Below are 20838 nucleotides of genomic sequence, written 5' to 3'. Positions count from 1 at the left end.
ACTGTGAGAGAGATCATCAAAAAAGAAAAATCCAGAAATAACAATGTATGATTTTTTAACAATTTGTGTGATAGAGCTGCAAATAAGTATGTGAACATCTGAGAAAATCAATGGTAATATTTGATACAGGTGCCTTTGTTTGCAATTACAGAGGTCAAACGTTTGGTGTAGTTGTTCACCAGGTTTGCACACACTGCAGGAGGGATTTTGGCCCCCCTCCTCCACACAGATCTTCTCTAGATCTTACAGGTTTCTGGGCCATCACTGAGAAACAGAGTTTCAGCCCTCTCCAAAGATTTTCTATTGGGTTAAGGTCTGGAGACTGGCTAGGCCACGCCAGAAACTTGATATGCTTGATTCTTACGGAGCCACTCCTAGGTTTTCTTGGCTGTGTGCTTCGGGTCATTGTCATGTTGAAAGACCCAGCCACGACCCATCTTCAATGCGCTGACTGAAGAAAAGTGGTTGTTCTCCAAAGTCTCACAATACATGGCCGCGGTCATCCTCTCCTTAATACAGTGCAGTCGTCCTGTCCCATGTGCAGAAAAACACCCCCAAAGCATGATGCTACCACCCCATGCTTCACAGTAGGGATGGTGTTCTTGGGATGGAAATCATCATTCGTCTTCCTCCAAACATGGTTAGTGGAATTATAACCATTTTGGTCTCATCTGATCACAAAACTTTCTCCCATGACTCCTCTGTATCATCCAAATGGTCATTGGCAAACTTAAAATGGGCCTTGACATGTGCTGGTTTAAGTACGGGAACCTTCCGTGCCATGTGTGATTTCAAACCATGACGTCTGAGTGTATTACCAACAGTCACCTTTGAAACGGTGGTCCCAGCTCTTTTCAGGTCATTGACCAAGTCCTGTCGTGTAGTCCTGGGCTGATTCCTTACCTTTTTAAGGCTCATTGAGACCCCACGAGGTGATATCTTGATTGGGGCTCCACTCCTATTGACATTGACCGTCATGTTTAGCTTCTTCCATTTTCTAATGATTGCTCCAAGAGTGGACTTTTTTTCACCAAGCTGCTGGCAATTTCTCCGTAGTCCTTTCCAGCTGTGTGGAGTTGTACTGTTTTCTCTCTGGTGTCTTTGGAGAGCTCTTTGGTCTTGGCCATGTTACAAGTTTGTGTCTTACTGCTTGTATGGGGTGCACAGCTGTCTTTATGCAGCTAACGAGCTCACACAGGTGCATCTCATTCAGGATAATACATGGAGTGGTGGTGGACTTTTAAAGGAGGACTAACAGGTCTTTGAGAGTCAGAATTCTAGCTGATAGACAGGTGTTCAAATACTTTTTTGCTGCTGTATCACACAAATAAATCGTTTAAAAAATCATGCATTGTGATTTCTGGATTTTTCTTTTTAAGATTATCTGTCTCACGGTGGACATGCACCTACAATGAAAATTTCAGACCCCTCCATGATTTATAAGTGGGAGAAGTTACAATATAGCAGGGTGTCCAAATACTTATTTTCTTCACTGTAAATATCATGAGAATGTCCAGCCATCACAGTGCTCAGGAAGGAGACGGGCTCTGTGCCCCAGAGATGAACGGGTTTTGGTAGAAAAAGAGAAAAATATTTGATGCTAGTTTAGCAGTACATAATTGCAGTGAACACCACCACAGTTTATCCCCCATATATCCTGTCTCTTGCTAAGTACCTCCCCCCCTCTGTCCACCAGGTGGTGTACAAGAAAGCCGCCATGGCCGTGGGCTCACTGACCATCAATGAGGAGAGGTCAGAGGTCATCGACTTCTCCGTGCCCTTCGTGGAGACGGGTATCAGCGTCATGGTGTCACGCAGCAACGGCACCGTCTCACCTTCAGCCTTCCTCGGTAACGCCAAACAACTTTTTTAGCCTTCTTTAATCCCGCTGTCATTACGGCACGTTTGGTGCGTCGTCGGGAAGTTGCCACAAGGGGGCGACGCTGGTGGGGGGTGGAAAATGGCGTCACACGCTCAGCATCAGGCACAACGTCTGATTCGGGTTGATGACAATACAGCCAAGGAGGAAGGAAAAGTTTCTTCCCCTTTCTTCTTTTCTTTCTCCACCTTTTCCACTTCCACCTCCTCCCCATTTCCTACTCCTTTGATTCTTTCTCCTCCTGCTACTTCTTTCTCTTCCTCCACCTTTATCCTCTTCCTTCTTCTCATCTTTGCCTTTCTTCTCCTCTTCAATAATGGAGGAGCCATTATCATCTCCATTGGCTCCTTCTGTCTCTTCTGCCTCCTGTCTTTCTCTTGCCCTTTCTCATCTTTCTTTCTTCTCATCCTTCTTGCCTCTTCCTCTTCCCATCCTCCCTTTTCCCCTCTGGCTTTCTCTCACTTCTTGTTCCTCTCTCTGCTCCTCCACTTTCTCCTGCTTTACTTCCTCCTTGTTTGCCTTCTCCCCCTCTTCTTTCTTTCCTCCTCTTCCTTCTTATGCCCTTTCTCCACCTCCCTTTTCTCTTCCACCTCTTCCTCTTAATCTTCATCTGTTTCCTCATTCCTCTTTTTCATTCTGTTCTTTCCTTCTCCTCTTCTTCCTCCATTATCATCTCCACTGGCTCCTTCTTGCCCTTTTCTCCTTCTGCCCTTGCTCATCTTTCTTTCTTCTCATCCTTCTTGCCTCTTCCTCTTCCCATTCTGCCTTTTCCCCTCTGGCTTTCTCTCCCTTCTTGTTCCTCTCTCCGCTCCTCCACTTTCTCTTTCTTTTCTTCATCCTTGTTTTCCTTCTCCTCCTCTTCTTTCTCTCCTCCTCTTCTCTTTCTTCTTATGCTCTTTCTTTTCCACCTCTTCCTCCTCTTAATCTTCATCTGTTTCCTCATTCCTCTTTCTTGTTCTGTTCTTTCCTTCTCCTCTCACTATTTTTCTCCTCCTCCTCCCCCAACCATTTCTGTTTGTAAACTTTTAAGATTCTAGAACTTCGAAAGTTCAAAATATAGCGAAGGGAGACCCCCACCAGTGCAGGGTAGTACTTTTAAGCTACTAGGGAAACTACTGAACATGTGCTACGGGTGTAGTTCTTTTGAGGTTATGGAAACTTTGGGCCAAGAACTACTAGTTCAGTAAACTATAAGTTCCTGGTACTTAAGTTGGAAATATGGCTACAGAAATCTGCAAAAATCCAGGCTGGAACTTAACACCATTTAGAACAATTTTTAAGCCAAAAACATGACCGTAATGCGAGGGGGTAGTACTGAAAGGTTCTGGATTTTTTTTAGGGCAACTTCGAGTTTCAATGATCACTAAATTCTTTTGTTTTAGGTGAAAATGTGTGTGTGGAAACCTGCATCATTCCTAGAAGGTCCATGATGTATTTAGACAGTTATTTACATGAGGGATGGTTGAGCATCAATACCAGGTGTCGGCCTCATTTCAAAGTATTTTGTACTCGTGGAGGCTGCTCATAGCAATCATCAATGCTGAAGGCAAAAAAAATCTGAAATCCTTGCCAGTATTTGGCACTCTACTGTTGCAGTTTGACACGTCGGTGAATCATCATGTGTGTCAAAAACCAAAAGAAATGGGTTTCTGTTAATAAATTGTTGATTGAAATTGTATGTATTAAAAGTACCGGTACTGGTAGTGTGTGTATTCTGTATCGGTTAAAAAACAGAACAAAAAACACACCTCTTGAGAGATACCAATATGTGATAGGGTATCAGTAATGGTTCAGTATCTCTGGTGTTGGTATTAGAAGCATGTGAGCGCACAATCTCTCAGGGTTGGCTAACCCCGACCGTTGTTAGATTCTGAACACACACGCGCGTGCTGTCTGGGTTCAGCATCAGTGTGGGTTGGGTCCCCCTCTCCTCCTCCTCCTTTAGTTCTCCTCCACTGGAGTAATAAGAAATATGCAAATGAAAACAACTTTAAAACCATTGTGACTAACTCTTCCTCCTCCTCTTCATCACCATCTCCCTTTTCTCTCCCTCCTGATCATCCCTGTTCTCCTCATCTTTTACCTCCTCTGCTTCTACCTCTTGCTCTTTCTCTTCCTCATTTTTTTCTCTTCCTTTGCCCTTCTTTTCCCTCCTCTTTCTCCCCCTCTTTTTATGGCGATCTCTCACTTTCTCTTCTTGCGGCTTCTCCTTGTCCATCCCTCCATTTCTCCTTCTCCACCACTTTTTCTTTATCTTCACCACTCCTGTTTTTCATTTTTCCTTATTTTCCACTTCCTCAACCCCCTTCTCCTCTTGGTCCTCCTCCTACTCTTCCTCCTTGTCCTCTTTGTCTGATCTTGGATATTCTTTCTCTTCCTCTTGTTCCTCTCTTCCACCCTTTGTCTTCTTCCTTCTCCCCTTCCTCTTCTTCCTCAACTATCTTCTTATTCCTCCTCCTTTCTCTCCTTCCATCTTCCTCCTCTCCTCCTTCTCCTCTTCATCCTCCCCTTTCTCGTTCTCTTGCTTTCTCATGCACCTCTCCTCCTTTTGCTCCTCCTCCCCCGCCTTAGAGCCCTTCAGTGCTTCTGTTTGGGTGATGATGTTTGTGATGCTGCTCATCGTCACGGCTATCGCTGTCTTCCTTTTCGAGTTTGTCTCTCCGTTGGGCTTCAACCGCAACTTGGCCCAAGGCAAAGGTACACACACAAACACACAGACGCACAAATATAAACGTACACACACAGGAGAGGCATTCAAGCATCCTTCCTTGGTTGGACCCCGCGGAGACGCAGGAATGGAGTTATTATTACACTGACTTTTTGGCAAGCTCCTGTTGCTAATACACTCCCAAAGCGTCTGCGAGCCACCGACATGAGCCCAGTGTCAATTAAATGTTTTCTATTTTGAGCCTCATTTTATTGGAATGATGGTTTTCATTAGTGAAAAAATATAACATGATTTCCTAACCCTGGAGGGTAGAATCGGGCAAGTTGAAGGCATATCTAATTTAGAACCGGAATAAAAACTTTTCTTGATAATGGAATTTTAATTCCATGTTTTAATTATCCATCCATCCATTTTCTTAGCCGCTTACCCACATGAGGGTCACAGGAGTACTGGAGCCTATCCCAGCTATCACCGGGCAGGAGGCGGGGTACACCCTGAACTGGTTGCTAGCCAATCGCAGGACACATGGAGACAGACAGCAGTCGGACTCACGATCACACCTAGGGGCAATTTAGAGTGTCCAGTTAATGTTGCATGTTTTTGGGATGTGGGAGGAAACCGGAGTACCCGGAGGAAACCCACGGAGGCACGGGGAGAACATGCAAACTCCACACAGGCAGGTCCAGGATTGAACCCGGGACCTCACAACTGTGAGGCCAACGCTTTCCAGCTGATTCACCGTGCTGTCCGTTTTTATGTATTTTTTTTAATGTTTTTATAATTGTAATAAGTTTAGTAATTGTAAAAAAAAGTAAAGAACTGCATAATTATTGGAATTCTTTTGACTTATTTAAAAAAATAATAATAATTGACCATATTATTGAAAAGAGTATAACTGGGATAGACTCCAGCATTCCCGCGACCCCTGTGAGGATAAGTGGCTCAGAAAATGGATAGATGGATATATGTAAAATAATTTTTATAATTGTAAATAATTGTCACATTTCTAAATGGTATATGAATTGGATCGGACCGAAGAGGAAGCTGAGGCGGAGGGAGTAGATTTGGAATGTTTTATTGCGGGTTGGCTCAGGGGAAGGTGAGCCAAAACGAGGTGGTGGGCCGTAGGGACAAGAAGCGAGCAAAAAGCAGGAACGTGGGCAGGTGGGGTAGCTCGGCAGCTTGGCTGGAGCAGGCAGTAAAACCGGGGAATGCAGGGCAGGAAAAGTGGAGGTGGAGAAGAACACAATCGGGTGAGTCCAGATTTGGGTTGTACGATAGCTACAGTACGTGCCTTCCACAAATCCTGGGAGTACGAGAGTCAGCCCGTGTGTCACACACAAGTGTCAATACTCAATATTAATATAGTAAGCAATACTATATTTGACAGGCATTAAATGCTGGCAGAAGATGGCTGCATGGCCCAGGAGATGCTGATTGCTTGGGGTGGTGGTGGGGGGGCACCTAAGCTCTAAAGGAGGAACTTGCAGGGCATGGACATGGGCATTTTTATTTATTGTAATAGTTTCTCATTGTAACAGTTGTAATTACATTTGCCTTTTTACGTATTATTATTATTCTGTCGATAATATTTTTACTTTAATATATTTTTAATGGATCTATTTTAATCATTAAGTTCAATATCTATTTATAGAAACCATATGTAGGATTTTTCAAGTAATAATTTTAATCACTGTGTTTCGGCAAATTTTGTCATTTGTATGCTGTTTTAAACATTTTAAGAATACAAAACTAAGTTTAATTGTCTTAGTTTTAATAATTTAACATTACATTAAAAGTGCTATTAATAATAAATAATATACATCTTGTAATCATGCATTTTTTAGTGAATTGCAGACATGTCAAAGTAGGTTTAGCGTCTTTTTTTACCCAGGGACCCTGCAAAATCGCCACATCAAACAAATGACATCAATTTTACGATAATACTATTAAATTGTGATTATTGTTGTTGTTGATGTTCTTTTACAATATTAATGTAGTATTTTATTATTATAGCCTTTGGCTGTTTCAAACAGAGCTCTAGCTAAAATCTGCACCTGGGAGACTCTTCTTCCTTTTCCACAGACCAAATCTAGACTAACCAGCCAGAAGCTAACATCCTCCCCCGATCCCAAACAGATGGCAGCCGACCCCCCACAGCAGTCACAGGATCCATATCAGAGTGCTTTGTTCACCAAAAGTCTGTCTTTGTTTACGCCAGACCCTCACGGTCCGTCGTTCACCATCGGCAAGGCCATCTGGCTGCTGTGGGGTCTCGTGTTCAACAACTCGGTCCCCGTGCAGAACCCCAAAGGCACCACCAGCAAGTTCATCGTGTCCGTGTGGGCTTTCTTCGCCGTCATCTTCTTGGCCTCGTACACAGCCAACCTGGCCGCCTTCATGATCCAGGAGGAGTTTGTGGACCAGGTCACCGGACTTTCCGACAAGAAGGTGAGGGGCGCTGCCCCAGCAGCCTCCATCTTGGCGTAACAATAGAGCTGCCATTTGCCGCGTCCGCAGTCTGCGTTCACCTCACGCATTCCTTTAGATGCGTGGCAACAGTGGCAAGAATTACTTTCGACACAGGCGGGGCTCGTCCAGAGATTCTGTGGCATTGATTTTGTGTCATGGAAAAAGACAAATAGCAGTATCGTACTTTTTTTTTTTTTTGTTCTTCTGTTATTTTATGTACATATTCATATCAAACATAACATTTATAAAAGAAGAATAATTGTTTAATAAATAGTAATTAATACAAATAAATATTTTGATACAATTTTAAGCTTTATATTATTTTGTGAGACAATGTGACAAAATAATAAAATTAATAAAATACATTTAGCTTTTATGATGTCTTGTAATTTTATTTAGCTGAAAAAAAATCCCATTTTATTATGTGGGACATGTAATAAATAGCAACAAAAAAATCTAAACTCTGAAAAAAAAACTGAAAAAATAAAGTATTTTATGGTGAGAAAAAAATTGTAAGCTTTTATTTGTTGTGAAAAATATTTCATTGATAAAAATTATAAAACTGCATACTATTTTTGGGGTGAAAAATGCAAATGTAAATACAGGCCTTTCATTTATCTTTTGAGGAAAGTACAAATAAGTTTTAAAAAAAAAAATAAAGTTTGCAGGGGAAAAAAAATACAGTATCAAATGAAGTGTATCGAAATGTGTCATTTATTCTGTTGACCCGCCGTGACACATTTCATCTCTGGGCAGTTGTAATGGATGCCAACCCTGCAGCCACACTGGTCCCTCTGGGGGACAGCTTGCTAGTTCTTACTTTCAACACACTGACACTGGCCGCTTAGCACATGCACACACCGTGTAGAAATAAAGGTGTGTGTGTGTGTGTCAGCCAAATCTTTCGACACTAGACTGGAATTGCAATGATGCTGACAACCGATGACCCGACTCCTCACCTAGTCCTTTTTGTCTCGTCATCGTCCAGTTTCAGAGTCCCTACTCGTACTCACCGCCCTTCCGCTTCGGGACGGTTCCCAATGGCAGCACGGAGCGCAACATCCGGAAAAACTACCCGGACATGCACCAGTACATGACCAAGTACCACCAGAGTGGAGTGCAGGACGCCCTGGTCAGCCTCAAGACCGGGTAAGAACGATGAGAATGAAAAGCAAAAGTTGTTCTGTAGTTTTGGGTCAACATGATGCATTTCAAAGTTTTAAAACTGTTTTAAAATAAAATCTTGAAAAAAAAAAAGTGTTGGTCTTGGACCGGGACTGGGTCAAATGAATCCGTTTTAAAAAATATAATGAAGAATTCTAGAAGAAAAGTGAAGGCCCTGGACCAAGTCTTGGACCTAGTTTCCATTGGCTCTAGCTTGAAATCGGTGTGATGTCAAAGCTTCTCTGTATCTCTGGGCCAGTTCAAAGTTAAAAAAAATGAAGAACAAAATCAAGCATAAAAGTGTAGATAATGACTTGGACCTGGTACCTTGTAGACTTGTTCTAGTGTAGAACTGTAGATTGTAATGGCTTTAAGAAATCAGATGCCTTGCCACCTTGTAACTGTCAGAAAAGGTTTTTATTTTGCATTTTAATAAATGTAGTTGCAACTGCTCTAACGCTATTGTCCGCCTACTATTGTATTTCATTTTTAGCAGCCTAACATCAAAGCTGATGAAAAATGTTTGTGCTGAGCTGGTCGCTATCAGGCTTGCGCAGGTGGGGGGGGGGGGGGGGGGGCTCCTACAGTATGTCAGACACACTGTGGCTTTGAATTGAAGAATAATGACAACAAGCTGGGAACAAAAGAAGTGGTGAAGGTGGGATTGGTCGCGAGGAATTGGAGCAGCCTCTGAATTCTTCCAGCGCGACCTCGTTTCTTTTACCTCGTTTGACATACCTGCACTTCATTAGTTTTACACAGAGCGATTTGATCGATAGCATTGTTGGGTGTGTTTTTGTTTTAAAATGTTTTTGTGCATTCGACTTTCGTCTTACTCCGCGCAGGTGAGTCTAGATTTGGTCCTCAGAACTGTGAGACGGCTGTTGATGCTACCCTTGATGATGATGATGATGTAGATTTGTTTTTATGCAGGTCTTGCTAGTTTCACCAGCTACTAGCGGCGTAGCACCAGCATGCTGGTGACACTAGAAAGATCAGTGGGAATAAACAACAACAACTGTTTTGTTTGGGGGTTTGTTTAGCATGGTCTGCCGTACAACGTGCAGCCAGGCACATTGTGAGCGAAGTAAGGTTTAGTGTCTTGCACAGGGACAGCTCAACTGCAGACAGTTGTTGCTCGGATGCCAACTGCTGACGTTTAATTGACGTGTCATTTTTCTGCCTTCGTGTCTTTGACAGGAAACTAGACGCATTCATCTACGACGCGGCGGTGCTCAACTACATGGCGGGCCGAGACGACGGCTGCAAGCTGGTGACCATCGGCAGCGGCTACATCTTCGCCACCACTGGATACGGCATCGCGCTGCAGAAGGGGTCCTACTGGAAGAGGCTGGTGGACCTCGCCATCCTAGGCATCATCGGCGACGGTCCGTTAGCATAGCATTAGCATTAGCCGCCACCCAACCGTAGCTTGATCAAATACGCCGTTTCATCGTCATTACTTTCTCTCAATCTGCGCATGTGTGTGTGCGCACACGTTTGTGAGGTGCTGCAGCCCTTAAAGAGGCTGACGAGACACAAATCAAAGTGCCAAGGCCTCTAAAGTACTTCTGAACTGCACCACACACACACACACACACACAGGCTGGTGATGATGTTTAGTGATCAACTCATCACTATCAATTCCTTGGCCTCGTCCCACTGACGTTCCATTACAGATCTATTTATTAGCCTCCTTCCCTTCCCTTTATTTTACATCCTCCCCTTCCTTCTGTTTAACATCCTCTCTCCTCCTTTTACCTCCCTCAATTCCCTTTTCCCATCTACCTTTCTTGACCTCCTCCTCTCTCCCTTTTATAATGCCCCCTTTGCCGTTTTGACCCCTCTCAATTGCGTTATTCCTGCTTTGATTGATCGGCCTACGCAGGCGAAATGGAGGAACTGGAGGCGCAGTGGCTGACGGGCATCTGCCACAACGAGAAGAACGAAGTGATGTCCAGCCAGCTGGACGTTGACAACATGGCGGGCGTCTTCTACATGCTGGCCACAGCCATGGGTCTGTCCATCCTCACCTTCGTGTCGGAGCATCTCTTCTACTGGCGACTGCGTTACTGCTTCACAGGCGTCTGCTCGGGACGCCCCGGCCTGCTCTTCACCATCAGCAGGGTGAGTGCAGAGGATGGCCAAAGAAATTGTTTTGAATCGGGAGAGTTGAAGACTGTTACCAGGATTATTTCACGTTATCAAGTACTCATGTAGCGGCACGGTGGATGAGCTCGTAAAGCGATGGCTCACATCTCTGAGGACCCGGGTTCAATCCTGGCCCCGGCTTTGTGGAGTTTGCATGATCTCCCTGTGTCTGCGTGGGTTTTCTCGGGTTAATTGGACCCTAGGTATGATTGTGAGTGCGGCTGTTTGTCTCGATGTGCCCTGCGATTGGCTGGCAACCAGTTCAGGGTGTATCCTGCCTCCTGCCCGTTGACAGCTGGGATAGGCTCCAGCACTCTCGTGACCCTGGTGAGGATAAGCAGAAAAGAAGATGGATGGATGGATGGATGGATGGGAAGTACTGATCCAGGCTGCCAATACCGGGCATCAATACTGTAGGCCCGTGATTTCCAACCTTTATAGAGCCAAGGCACATATTTTACAATTGAAAAATCCCACGGCACACCAACAAAAGTAAATGTCAAATTATGTAAAGATGGATTGATTAATTATCGTATGTACTTCCTGCCATCTAGTAGAAGAGGATTTTTTTTGTTCTATCTGTCATTGTGCCTCAATGGCATAAATAGATGAATAAAGATACATTATTTCTTGGAATAAATGTTTTTTTTTTTAGCAATTACATAAAATTGGATAACTTCCCACGGCAGACCTGATGAGCGCTCACGCCACACTAATTTACCCCAGCACACTGTTTGGGAATCACTGCTTTTGGCAAATAAAAATTTGACACATCAACAAATGATCATGTCCGTGAGAAAGAAAGACGGGTCTTTGTTCACAGTTATATGTCATGTATGAAAAGTACTAGTGGTATCAGTATCCAGTATCAATGAGTACCCACAAGCGATAGACTATTGCACTGAAAATAAGTGGTATTGTGCATCCTAACTTTGAGCCACGCGAAAAGGCTGAATTGGGTTTGTAAAATGGGGTCAGGATTTAAAACAACTGTTGACGTCAGAAACAATGAGAGAAATATGTAGGTGGACGACTTCAAATACTTGGGTTTAACAATACAGACCAATGGTGAGTGTGCTAAGGAAGTGAAGAAACGGGTCCAAGCAGGTTGGAACAGTTGGTGGAAGGTGTCTGGTGTTCTATGTGACAGAAGACTATCCGCTAGGATGAAGGGCAAAGCTTATAAAACAGTGGCAAGGCCGGCCATGATGTACGGATGAGAGATGGTGGCACTGAAGAGACAACAGGAAGCAGAACTTGAGGTGGCAGAAATGAAGATGCTGAGGTTCTCGCTTGGTGTTGGGTTGGATAGGATGAGAAATGAGCTCATGAGAGGCACAGCCAAAGTTGGATGTTTTGGAGACAAGGTTAGAGAGAGAGCAGACTTCGATGGTTTGGACATGTCCAGAGGCGAGAGAGTGACTATGTTGGAAGAAGGGCGCTGAGGATGCAGCTGCCAGGCAAAAGAGCGAGAGGAAGACCAAAGAAAAGGTTGATGGATGATGTGAGGGAGGACATCAGGACAGTGCGTGTTAGAGAGGAAGATCCACGAGATAGGCTTAGATGGAAAAAGATGACAAGCTGTGGCGACCCCTAACGGGACAAGCTGAAAGGAAAAGAAGAAGTTGACTTTAGAAACAAATGTTGGGGCTCTTAAAGAAGCGTTTCAAGCTTGTGTTAAGATCTCAAATTAGTGTATTAAGACAGCGTGAGCATTTTAAATAGTGGTTTAAAGCCTGCCTTTGGGTTTCGAAGGAAGGTTTCAAGTTGAACTTTAATTGAGTTTTCACCCCAGAGTTAAGATTCCATCATAAGTTTTCAAGCCTTGGTTTGGATTTCTAAGTGTAGGGGTTTCAAGTTAGAGTAGCAAGCCAGAGGGAAGGTTGCAAAGTTGAATTTCAAGCAAGTATTCATTTTCAAACCAGGGTTAAGGTTAGGATTTTCTTCAGTAAAAAAAAAAATTATAAAATACATACAATCAACTTGTTACTTAAATATGGATGGGGCATTCACCTTTAAGACAAGGTCAAGGTTTCACCAAATATGTCTTTATTTAGTGTTAGGGCTTCTAATTAGGATTTCAAAGTAGGCAATTTACAACATGGGGGAAGGGGGGCACGGCACATCACACCCACACCGATGACCAGGTTCAGAGTCTTTATAATTCATGTGTTGGATGCGTGCATGTGTGTGTGTGTCTAGAAGAGCTTTTATTCCAGACGAGCAGCGTTTCGCACATCATGTTTTTTACAAAAACAATGGGCGTGTGTGTGTGTGTGTGTGTGTGTGTGCAACAGCGCGGAGTTTAAGTGTCTGGAGGAGGAACATCTCCTTGCACTCAAGGGCGTCGCGGACTGACATCATCGCCTCAATTAAACCCTGACGGATTCCAAAATTGTTTTTTTTTTTAATTCTTCTTTTTTAGGGCATCTGGAGCTGCATCCACGGGGTGCATATCGACATGAAGAAAAAGACGCCGGAGCTGGACTTCAGCCCTCAGGCCAACATGCTGCACCTGCTCAAGTCGGCCAAGTCCATCGCCATGGCGTCGCCCAAACGCAACACGGTGCTGCTGCAGCCCAGCAGCATCCTCGACGTCATGACGGGAAAAGGTTTCATGCACATTGCTCTCACTTGCCTTACTTACAAAAATGGACACTGACAAGTCAAAAAGGGCTTCAAACAAGGCGTACGGTTTTAAATCGTTAGGGTTCAGAGCCAGGGTTAGGAATTTAGAAATGGATCGCCAATCTTGGATTAAAGTTTCAACCTAGTGTTTGAAAATGAGGTTAGGGTTTCAAATGGGGTAGCATTTCATTTTTAGTTTATGGTTTTAAATAAAAGTTAGGGTTGCGAGTTAGTGTTTTACAAAAGCGTAAGTAAGTTTGTGGTCTGATTTCAAGAAGACATCAGGGTTTCAAATTAGGGTTTTAAGACTGGGTTAGTCTTGTGGTTTCAAACAAGAATCAAGTTGGATAAGCTTGTGTTATGTTTTCAAATTACATGTAATGGACAGGATTAGGATTTAAAATTTTGATTTTAAGGGTGGGTTAGGGTTTTAAACGAGGGCTACAGTTTCTTTGTATGGTTTCAAGCGTGTCCTACGGTTTCCAATTAGGTTCAAATCCAGGGTTAGTTTTTCCCAAAATGGTTAAAAATTCAAACAAGTTAGGGTGAGTAAGCTTTTGTTATGGTTTCAATTCAATGGTAGGGTTTCAAGTTAGTGCTTCAGTCCAGGGTTAGTGTTCTAAATACTGATTTTTAGACTCTGTTGGGGTTTAAAACTAGGGTCACTGTTTCAAATGTGTGCTTCGAATTAGGGTTTAAAACAAGTTATAGCGACAGTTTCAAAACAACGTTAAGGGTTCCAATGAGGTCTTTAAATCTGGACTCAGGTTTTAAATTGACGTTATCAGTGTGTTGATTATCAGTCATCAAGGTTGAACCAAGGCAACTGGACTGTTCTTGTTTTGGGATTTTGAGGTATGGGCAGCGAGGGACATCCATCCATCCATTCCATATCTGAGCCGCTTATCCTTACAAGGGTCGTGGGAGTGTTGGAGCCTATCACTGCTATCTTAAGGCAGGAGGCAGGTATACCCTGAACTGGTTGCCAGCCAATCGCAGGCCCCATAGCAACAAAAAAACCATTGGCACTCAGTGTCCTCAAAATGGATGTGAACATAAAACCCACCCACACAGACCAGTATTTTTCTTTGACCACAAAAACACAAAAATATGATTTGAAGATTTGCGGCGGCACTTTGACTATCCCAAGATTCCTGGGGTCCTTTTGTTGTTGTTGATGATGGAACCTTCGAAAGGTACGAATTCTTTTTGGTCCAGCAGTTTGCAGTTTGCAAATACAATTTACCAAACTATTGCTGATTAAGCTAGCCCAGACCTTTTGGCTTGGCAGTAGTTCCCAAAACTTTTTTGCGCTGCCCCCCTTTTGGAGATTAAATTATTTTCCAGCCCACCCACACACACTGTTTTTCTATAAATAAACATTATGCTGAGCTTGCAATAATCAATAATCACTGCAGTGATCACTTTTACAGTCGAAAAATTAGACTGGCAAATTTATCAAGTCACCAAGAATAAACAAAAGTCTACTAAACTATTTTTCAAATGCCAATGCCACATATTTCCATTCGACTATTGCGATTAGTAAATCAAGTCGCATGGAGCAAAGTAAGACATGCCGACTGAGTGGCAAGTAAGATTCTAGATAGTTTTGAATACCCGCCAGGAGCAAAAAGTGGACATTCCACTGCTGTTGTAACACCCTTGTAATGGAAGTGGAGCATAATTCCAGAATAGTCGCAAATGACTTGTTGTCTTTTCACTGGAGCTGCATTTAAAGTGCATCGAGCCTGGTGGGTTTCATTTTTCATATACAATGTACACGCGCATCAGGTGATGCGTTCATCAATCACGTGGCGTGGCGCACGTGGCGGCATCATGATTACATACACATTACGCAGTACACACACACACACACACTTTATCTCTTCTCCTCATCATATAGGTGACTCGTTCCATAAGGTACCAAACAAAAATTAGGGTTGCGGTATCAAACAGTTTTGGGTTTCAAGTTAATGTTTCAAGGCATGCAACCTTTTCAAATTAGCGCTTAAGAAAGGGGTTGGTGAGTATTAATACCAGGAATTGAGACAACACTTCATTTAAAGTACCTGGTACTTGTGAAGGATGCCAATACCAGACACCAGTACCTAAAAGAAAAATATCTAACATCGAGTAAGTTCTCCTCACCAGTAGTTGGCACTACACTGCGGCAGTTTAACTGCCTGGCAAATCATCATGTACTTTACTTTAACAGTCAAGTGACATGAAATGGATGATTTTTAGTATGTTATTAATGAAAAAACGGCAGCCGGTATGGACCCATCTATTTTTCCACCACAAAACATGATTTTGACATATAAGGCTTTTTGTAACTTCCGCCATGAAAATCCTCTCAAGGGATTTGTTTTCGAGAAGAAGCAGGAAGTGATGTATGGGGCAGGAGCGCCCCCGTAAAGTGGCCCAGCTCGGCGGCGTGATAAGCCACCTCGGCGCTGAAAATGAGCCAACCCGGCTGAGGCGCCACGTCTGTCGGTCAGGGCTTCGGCGAAGGCTGCCGCGTCGGGCTCGCGGATAGCGGCGGCTACGAACAACGCTGCCAGCAAAGGTGCACTCAGCCGTGTGCGACGACAACACCGTAAAATGGCCCGGCTCGGCGCCATGATAAGCCACCGCGGCGCCGAAAATGAGCCACCCGGGGGGTGGGCGGCGATGGCTCATCTCCGCCGCGGAAGTGGATCAGACGGGAAGGCGGTTTGGCCGTGATCCACATATGATGTAAATATGGCTCAAAACATCAGGGTAATATTGCCCCGGTAACTTCACCCGGTTGTGTTGTCCTTTTCGAAAAGAGCTTCCGTGTCAGAAGGGACGCGTTCGTCTCCCATAGTGGGGTCCACAGCGTGTTTTCAATGGCGAATGTCCGGGGTGACGTCACAGCCAGGAGATGGAGCCAATATGGTGACCACTTGGATGTCGAATGATGCTTCCGTAACTTTCCGCATGGATGACGCGCTCTCTGCTCATATTTATTTTTTCGTTAGACATTGAAGTGAATAATGTTATGTATTTTTCATTACAATATCTATTTTAGAATGCTTATAAGGATGACACTTGACCTTTCATTTCAATTAAGACAATTAAGGCATTGTCTTAATTGAAATTTAATGTATCAAAAGTACTATTGGAATCGATACTTGGTATCAATGTGTACTCATGAGTGAATAATTGTACCGGTATCAGTTGGAAAAAGTGTTATTGAACATCCCAGTTTCAACAGTGGATTATGTTTCCAACCCAAGTTCATGGTTTCAATGTAGCGTTTTAAGCCAGAGGTAATGTTCCAAACAAGGTTTTCGCTTTCAGTGTAGGTTTTTAAGCATGTGTTGTCATTTGGTTGGGGTTTCAAAGACGTTTTAAGGTTTCAAATAAGATTTAGACACTTGGTTTGGCTTTCAAATCAAGGTAAGTGTTTCAAATTATGGGTTCAAGTCTCCGTACAGGTTCTAAATTAGTGGTTCAAGAAAGGGTTAGGGTTTCAAATTAATTATGGAACATATTAGAGGGGGTGTGGGGACACACAGACACACAATTTATCCACACACGCTCTCAAACTCACACTTGCCACCTCTCCTTATCTCCTAGGTAACTCACTGCACAGCCTCACTCCAAAGGGTCCTGGTCTCTATAGCAACGCTAGTGGTCCGCAGGCTTTTTTGTCTCTGTCCGGGCGCCACAAGAACCTCCTAAACAATGCGGCGCCTTTCCCGGCCCCGCAGAAGGCATCCGGCCACCAGACCAGCCCCACCAACAAGCCACAGCTCTCAATCACCAATGACAACGGCAAGGCCCGGCCCGGAGGCCCACCGTCCAAACCCCGTGCCCTGTGGAAAAAAAGCGTGGAGACCCTGAAGACACAGCCCGGCGGGGTGGTCCCCAGCGGCGGCCCCAGCCCGACCACGACCACCGCGGCACCCCCGTCTATGAAGAGCCAGCGCTATCTCCCCGAAGAGCCGCCGCCCCCGCCCCACTCGGACATCTCAGAGTGCTCCAGCCGCCCCGCGTCACACAAAGACTCAGACCCAATGGGAGCAAGGGGCGGGTTCAAGGCCATCAACCAGTTAAGAAAACGAGGTGGCGGAGGGGGCGGCAGCGGGTCCAAGATCTACTCCATCGACTCCGATCAGGCCAGTCTGCATTCGGGGCCACCCTACCAGCGCGACAGCCAAGGGGGCAGCGATGAGCAGCCGTACCCGCCAGACGTGTTCTCGCCCGACGGCACCTACTCGCACAAGGGGGATGCACCCATCCTGCAGTTGAGCGCCACCTTGCTGCACCACAGCCACAGCGCGGAGGCCGACCTGCACTCCATGAAGGACAAGAAGTACAGCACTTATGCTCACAGCAGGTACTTAAACGTTAGGGCTCTTTAGTCTGAAACCTACATTGTAGGATCCGGTCATAATGACATTACTTTTTTTAATATTTCAATATACATCCACACACACACACACATATATAACTGTTGTATAAAAACATGATTAACCTACGTACGAACCTTTAAATGAGAACCTTACCTTCTCTCGGAACAACAACTATCTCGGAAGACTACGATCTCTACTCTGAGGACTAGACCCCTTGAAATAAAGACCTGATCTCAAGACTAGAATAATTCTTGTGTACAGCTGTCTCTCATTGTCATTATGTTGACCTGTTTTCTAAACACAAAAGTAAACATTTATAATCAGGTTAAAAATGAAAGACTAGTCCAGTTACTTTTTTTCTAGTAGAACTTTCTCTGTGGACCAGACCTTTCTTGGGGAACTACTATTTTTTTGCTCGATTAATACCTTGTTTGAGCCTTGACATCTCCCTCAGGGTTAGAACCTTCTTTAGAGATTGGTATCTTCTCTCTAAAGTGCATTCTCTCAGGACTATTATTTCTACTTAGGGACTAGCGCATTCTCTCTGGCGACTAGAATCTTCCCTCTGAGGTTGTACCTTCCCTACAACGTTCTCTCTGCTCTCTCTCAATCATCTTGTTGAACTACTATTTCCACTACTGGACTAGAACATGGCTGTGAACTACAACGTAATCTCCATCTTCACTCTGGAAACAAGAATCTTCTCTATGGACTAGTACCTCTCCTTTATTACTAGACCTTGCTCTCTTAGGACGACAACCATCTCGCTGTGTACATGTATAACCTTTTTATCTAGACAAATATCTCAACTTGGGGACTAGACCCTTCTCTCTAGGACTAGTTCATTTTCGCATACTTTCTAGACCATATTTTTCTCCATTGGGACTCGACTTTTTTCAGTACAAGAACTGTCACTTGGGACTAGGAATTTCTCCGGGGACCACAAGGTAAGCTAGAAGCATTCTCTCACGAGTAAAACTTATCTTGGAACATTGGTTTGGTGGTGATGTAATGTACAGTATATCCTCAATATATAAGAAGTAAACATGGACAATCATCAAACCAAAAGTTACTGACTAGCACCTCCCCTTTTGAATAAAACCTTGTCTCTTTACTACAGCTCTCTCTGGAGTCTAGAACCTTCTCTCCACCACCACCTTGTCTCTGGACGAGAACATTCTCAAGATACCTTTTCTCAAAACTAAAACCTTTCACAATGAATACTTTTTCTCAAGACTAGAACTATTTTCGGGACTACAATCTTCACTGGGAACTCAAACCTTCATACAATGCTAAGACAGCCCACACAACGAGGCAACTATATGTCTACGGTATGCACACTTCCTGTTCTAATTTTGGGGTGTTTCCTCTCTTGCCAGTGCAAAGGATAAGTCTAGCGGCTCCTTCGAGGCGCCTGGTTCTGCCGTTGGCCCACAAGGCGTACGGCCAGGCCACTGCCGCTCCTGTTTGACAAAGCTAAGCAGCTACTCGGGCCTGTACACGGTGCGCCCCCCGCAAGCCCGCTGTGACGCCTGCGCCCATCTGGGTAACCTGTACGACATCAGCGAAGACCACCTGAACTACTCTCATGGCACCGACATGTTCACTCACTTCCTGCCCCAGAGCCAGCTGGGCATGGTGGGTGAGGGCGATGACCTGGTCAGCCACTTTGAGCCAGCACCCTGCTCGCCGTCAGCCCTGACCGCAGCCTCCTCCCCCGTGGCACAGCATTTGCAGCTGAGTCGCCAGCACTCGTACGAGAACGTGCTTCCGGATGGTGTCACCCAAATGCGGGGCCTGAACCTATCTGACAGGGACCGGGATATGACCCTGGATGAGGGCGCCTACGCCAACGTGCTCACAATGCGCTCAGATCGCCCCTTCAGTGGCCGCAGTCCGCCCTCGCCATCTCCCTCCCACCACCATAGCTTAGACGCCCCTCTGCCCCTGCCCCGCCGTTCCAAGAGCCTCTTCCCCGACCGGCCCTCGCACAATCCCTTCCTCCAGTCGGCCCCCGGTACGGGGCAGCGAGAGTCAGCCTCTCATGCTCATACTATCACCCAGACCACCACCCGACCACTCTACAAGCAACGCCTGCCGGTCTCGCTCACCCTGGGCAACCACGGAGGCCACCACGCCAACCACCAGGTAGACCCGCAGGTGTACTACCCGCAACAGGAGCCCCCCGTGGTGGCCTACATGGTGCCGCCCGCTGCCGCCCAGCCCATGAGCTACGTGACAGCGCCGCGAGCTTCCAGCGCCGGTGGCAACCGGCCCCGCCTATACCGACGCATGCCCAGCATCGAGTCTGACGTGTGAGACTCGTGAATACCTGTCACTCACACACAGACAAACACACTTGGAATTCCGGAGATCACGCCCCTCTCACCAGCCTTTATGGGACGAAGTAGGGCAACTAACCAACCCTCTCCCCCCCTCCATTTTTTGTGTCTTGTATGAGCACACACTGACCCACAATGCAGGAATTGAACCTACGGACGGACTGCACAATGAGGTGTGGCTCTGTGTTCCAGGGTCGTGAGGCCCCAACACACGCACACACAAACAAACACACTGGGAAAGACTGTTTGATCAAGTTGACGTCAGCCAATTGAACATTCCAAATGCCTGTGCGCACACAGACACACACATAAATACACACATATATAGCATTTAGCATCCTAGCTTCCTTCCTCTCTTAGCTCCTAGCCTTCAGGTCCACACACTTGCATGCTTCCTTAATGGCCCTGCGCGACACTCACACGCACACACACACACACACACACACACACACACCTATGCAGGGTCATATATGCGCACATGCACACATATGCACACACACATGTGTGCACACAAAGTGTGTGTATGTCTGTCGATGCAGTGAGTTAGTCTAGCCTTTGTGCACTTTGTACATTTTCTTACCTGCCACCAAACACAAACCAAAAAACAAACTTTTTGATACTCACACAATTCGCTGGAGTGGATGTTTTATCGCTTTCCTTTCTTTTCTTTTTTTTCTTTTTTTTTGGGGGGGGGGGCGTGGCGCCCGGTGTTGGCTAACGAGTACAGTGGCATATTCCTTTTTAGCAGCTTCATTCTTACACGTGCGTGCGAATGTGTGTAGGCCAGGTAGATTTATAGATTAGCCGTGGATTCAAAAGTTGCTATTTTTCCAAAATGTTTTCACTTTGAGTCTCAACGGAAGGTCCCGCAAGATGAACGGACACGTACTGTACATCACACGGATTCTTTCCAAAAAACAAACACTGTGTCGGAGCCTTGGATCATGTGGACGGTTTACATGCACACGAACACGCACACATGCGCTCACAGACAGCTGTGTCCCAATTGAGGGTCCGAGGGTACGCCGTACGTGAACTAGTGAAAAACCCACCCCAAAAAAATGTGAAAGAATAAAATGTGTACTTCGTGTGGGGTCACAATGTCGTGCCTTCAAATGTAACATCTGAAGGATGCATTTAAAGGAGCCGACC

At 45.1% G+C, this 20838-nt stretch overlaps 1 protein-coding gene across 1 annotated transcript in view; it reads left to right on the top strand.

The window, feature by feature from the left end:
- Positions 1 to 20409, top strand: part of grin2ab (glutamate receptor, ionotropic, N-methyl D-aspartate 2A, b) — a 142726-nt gene extending 122317 nt beyond the window's left edge. The window contains exons 15-23 of the mRNA XM_061830575.1: positions 1697 to 1850; positions 4451 to 4576; positions 6769 to 6998; positions 8008 to 8168; positions 9384 to 9571; positions 10072 to 10310; positions 12760 to 12946; positions 16566 to 17328; positions 18724 to 20409. Coding sequence (XP_061686559.1) covers positions 1697 to 1850; positions 4451 to 4576; positions 6769 to 6998; positions 8008 to 8168; positions 9384 to 9571; positions 10072 to 10310; positions 12760 to 12946; positions 16566 to 17328; positions 18724 to 19663 — 2988 coding nt within the window. The 3' untranslated portion in view covers positions 19664 to 20409. The remainder of the gene's footprint in view (positions 1 to 1696; positions 1851 to 4450; positions 4577 to 6768; positions 6999 to 8007; positions 8169 to 9383; positions 9572 to 10071; positions 10311 to 12759; positions 12947 to 16565; positions 17329 to 18723) is intronic.
- Positions 20410 to 20838: the final 429 nt, after the last annotated feature.

The sequence above is a fragment of the Syngnathoides biaculeatus genome, chromosome 9 (genome assembly GCF_019802595.1).
Source record: "Syngnathoides biaculeatus isolate LvHL_M chromosome 9, ASM1980259v1, whole genome shotgun sequence".
Lineage (NCBI taxonomy): Eukaryota > Metazoa > Chordata > Actinopteri > Syngnathiformes > Syngnathidae > Syngnathoides > Syngnathoides biaculeatus.
This window is presented reverse-complemented; position numbering and strand designations above follow the sequence as displayed.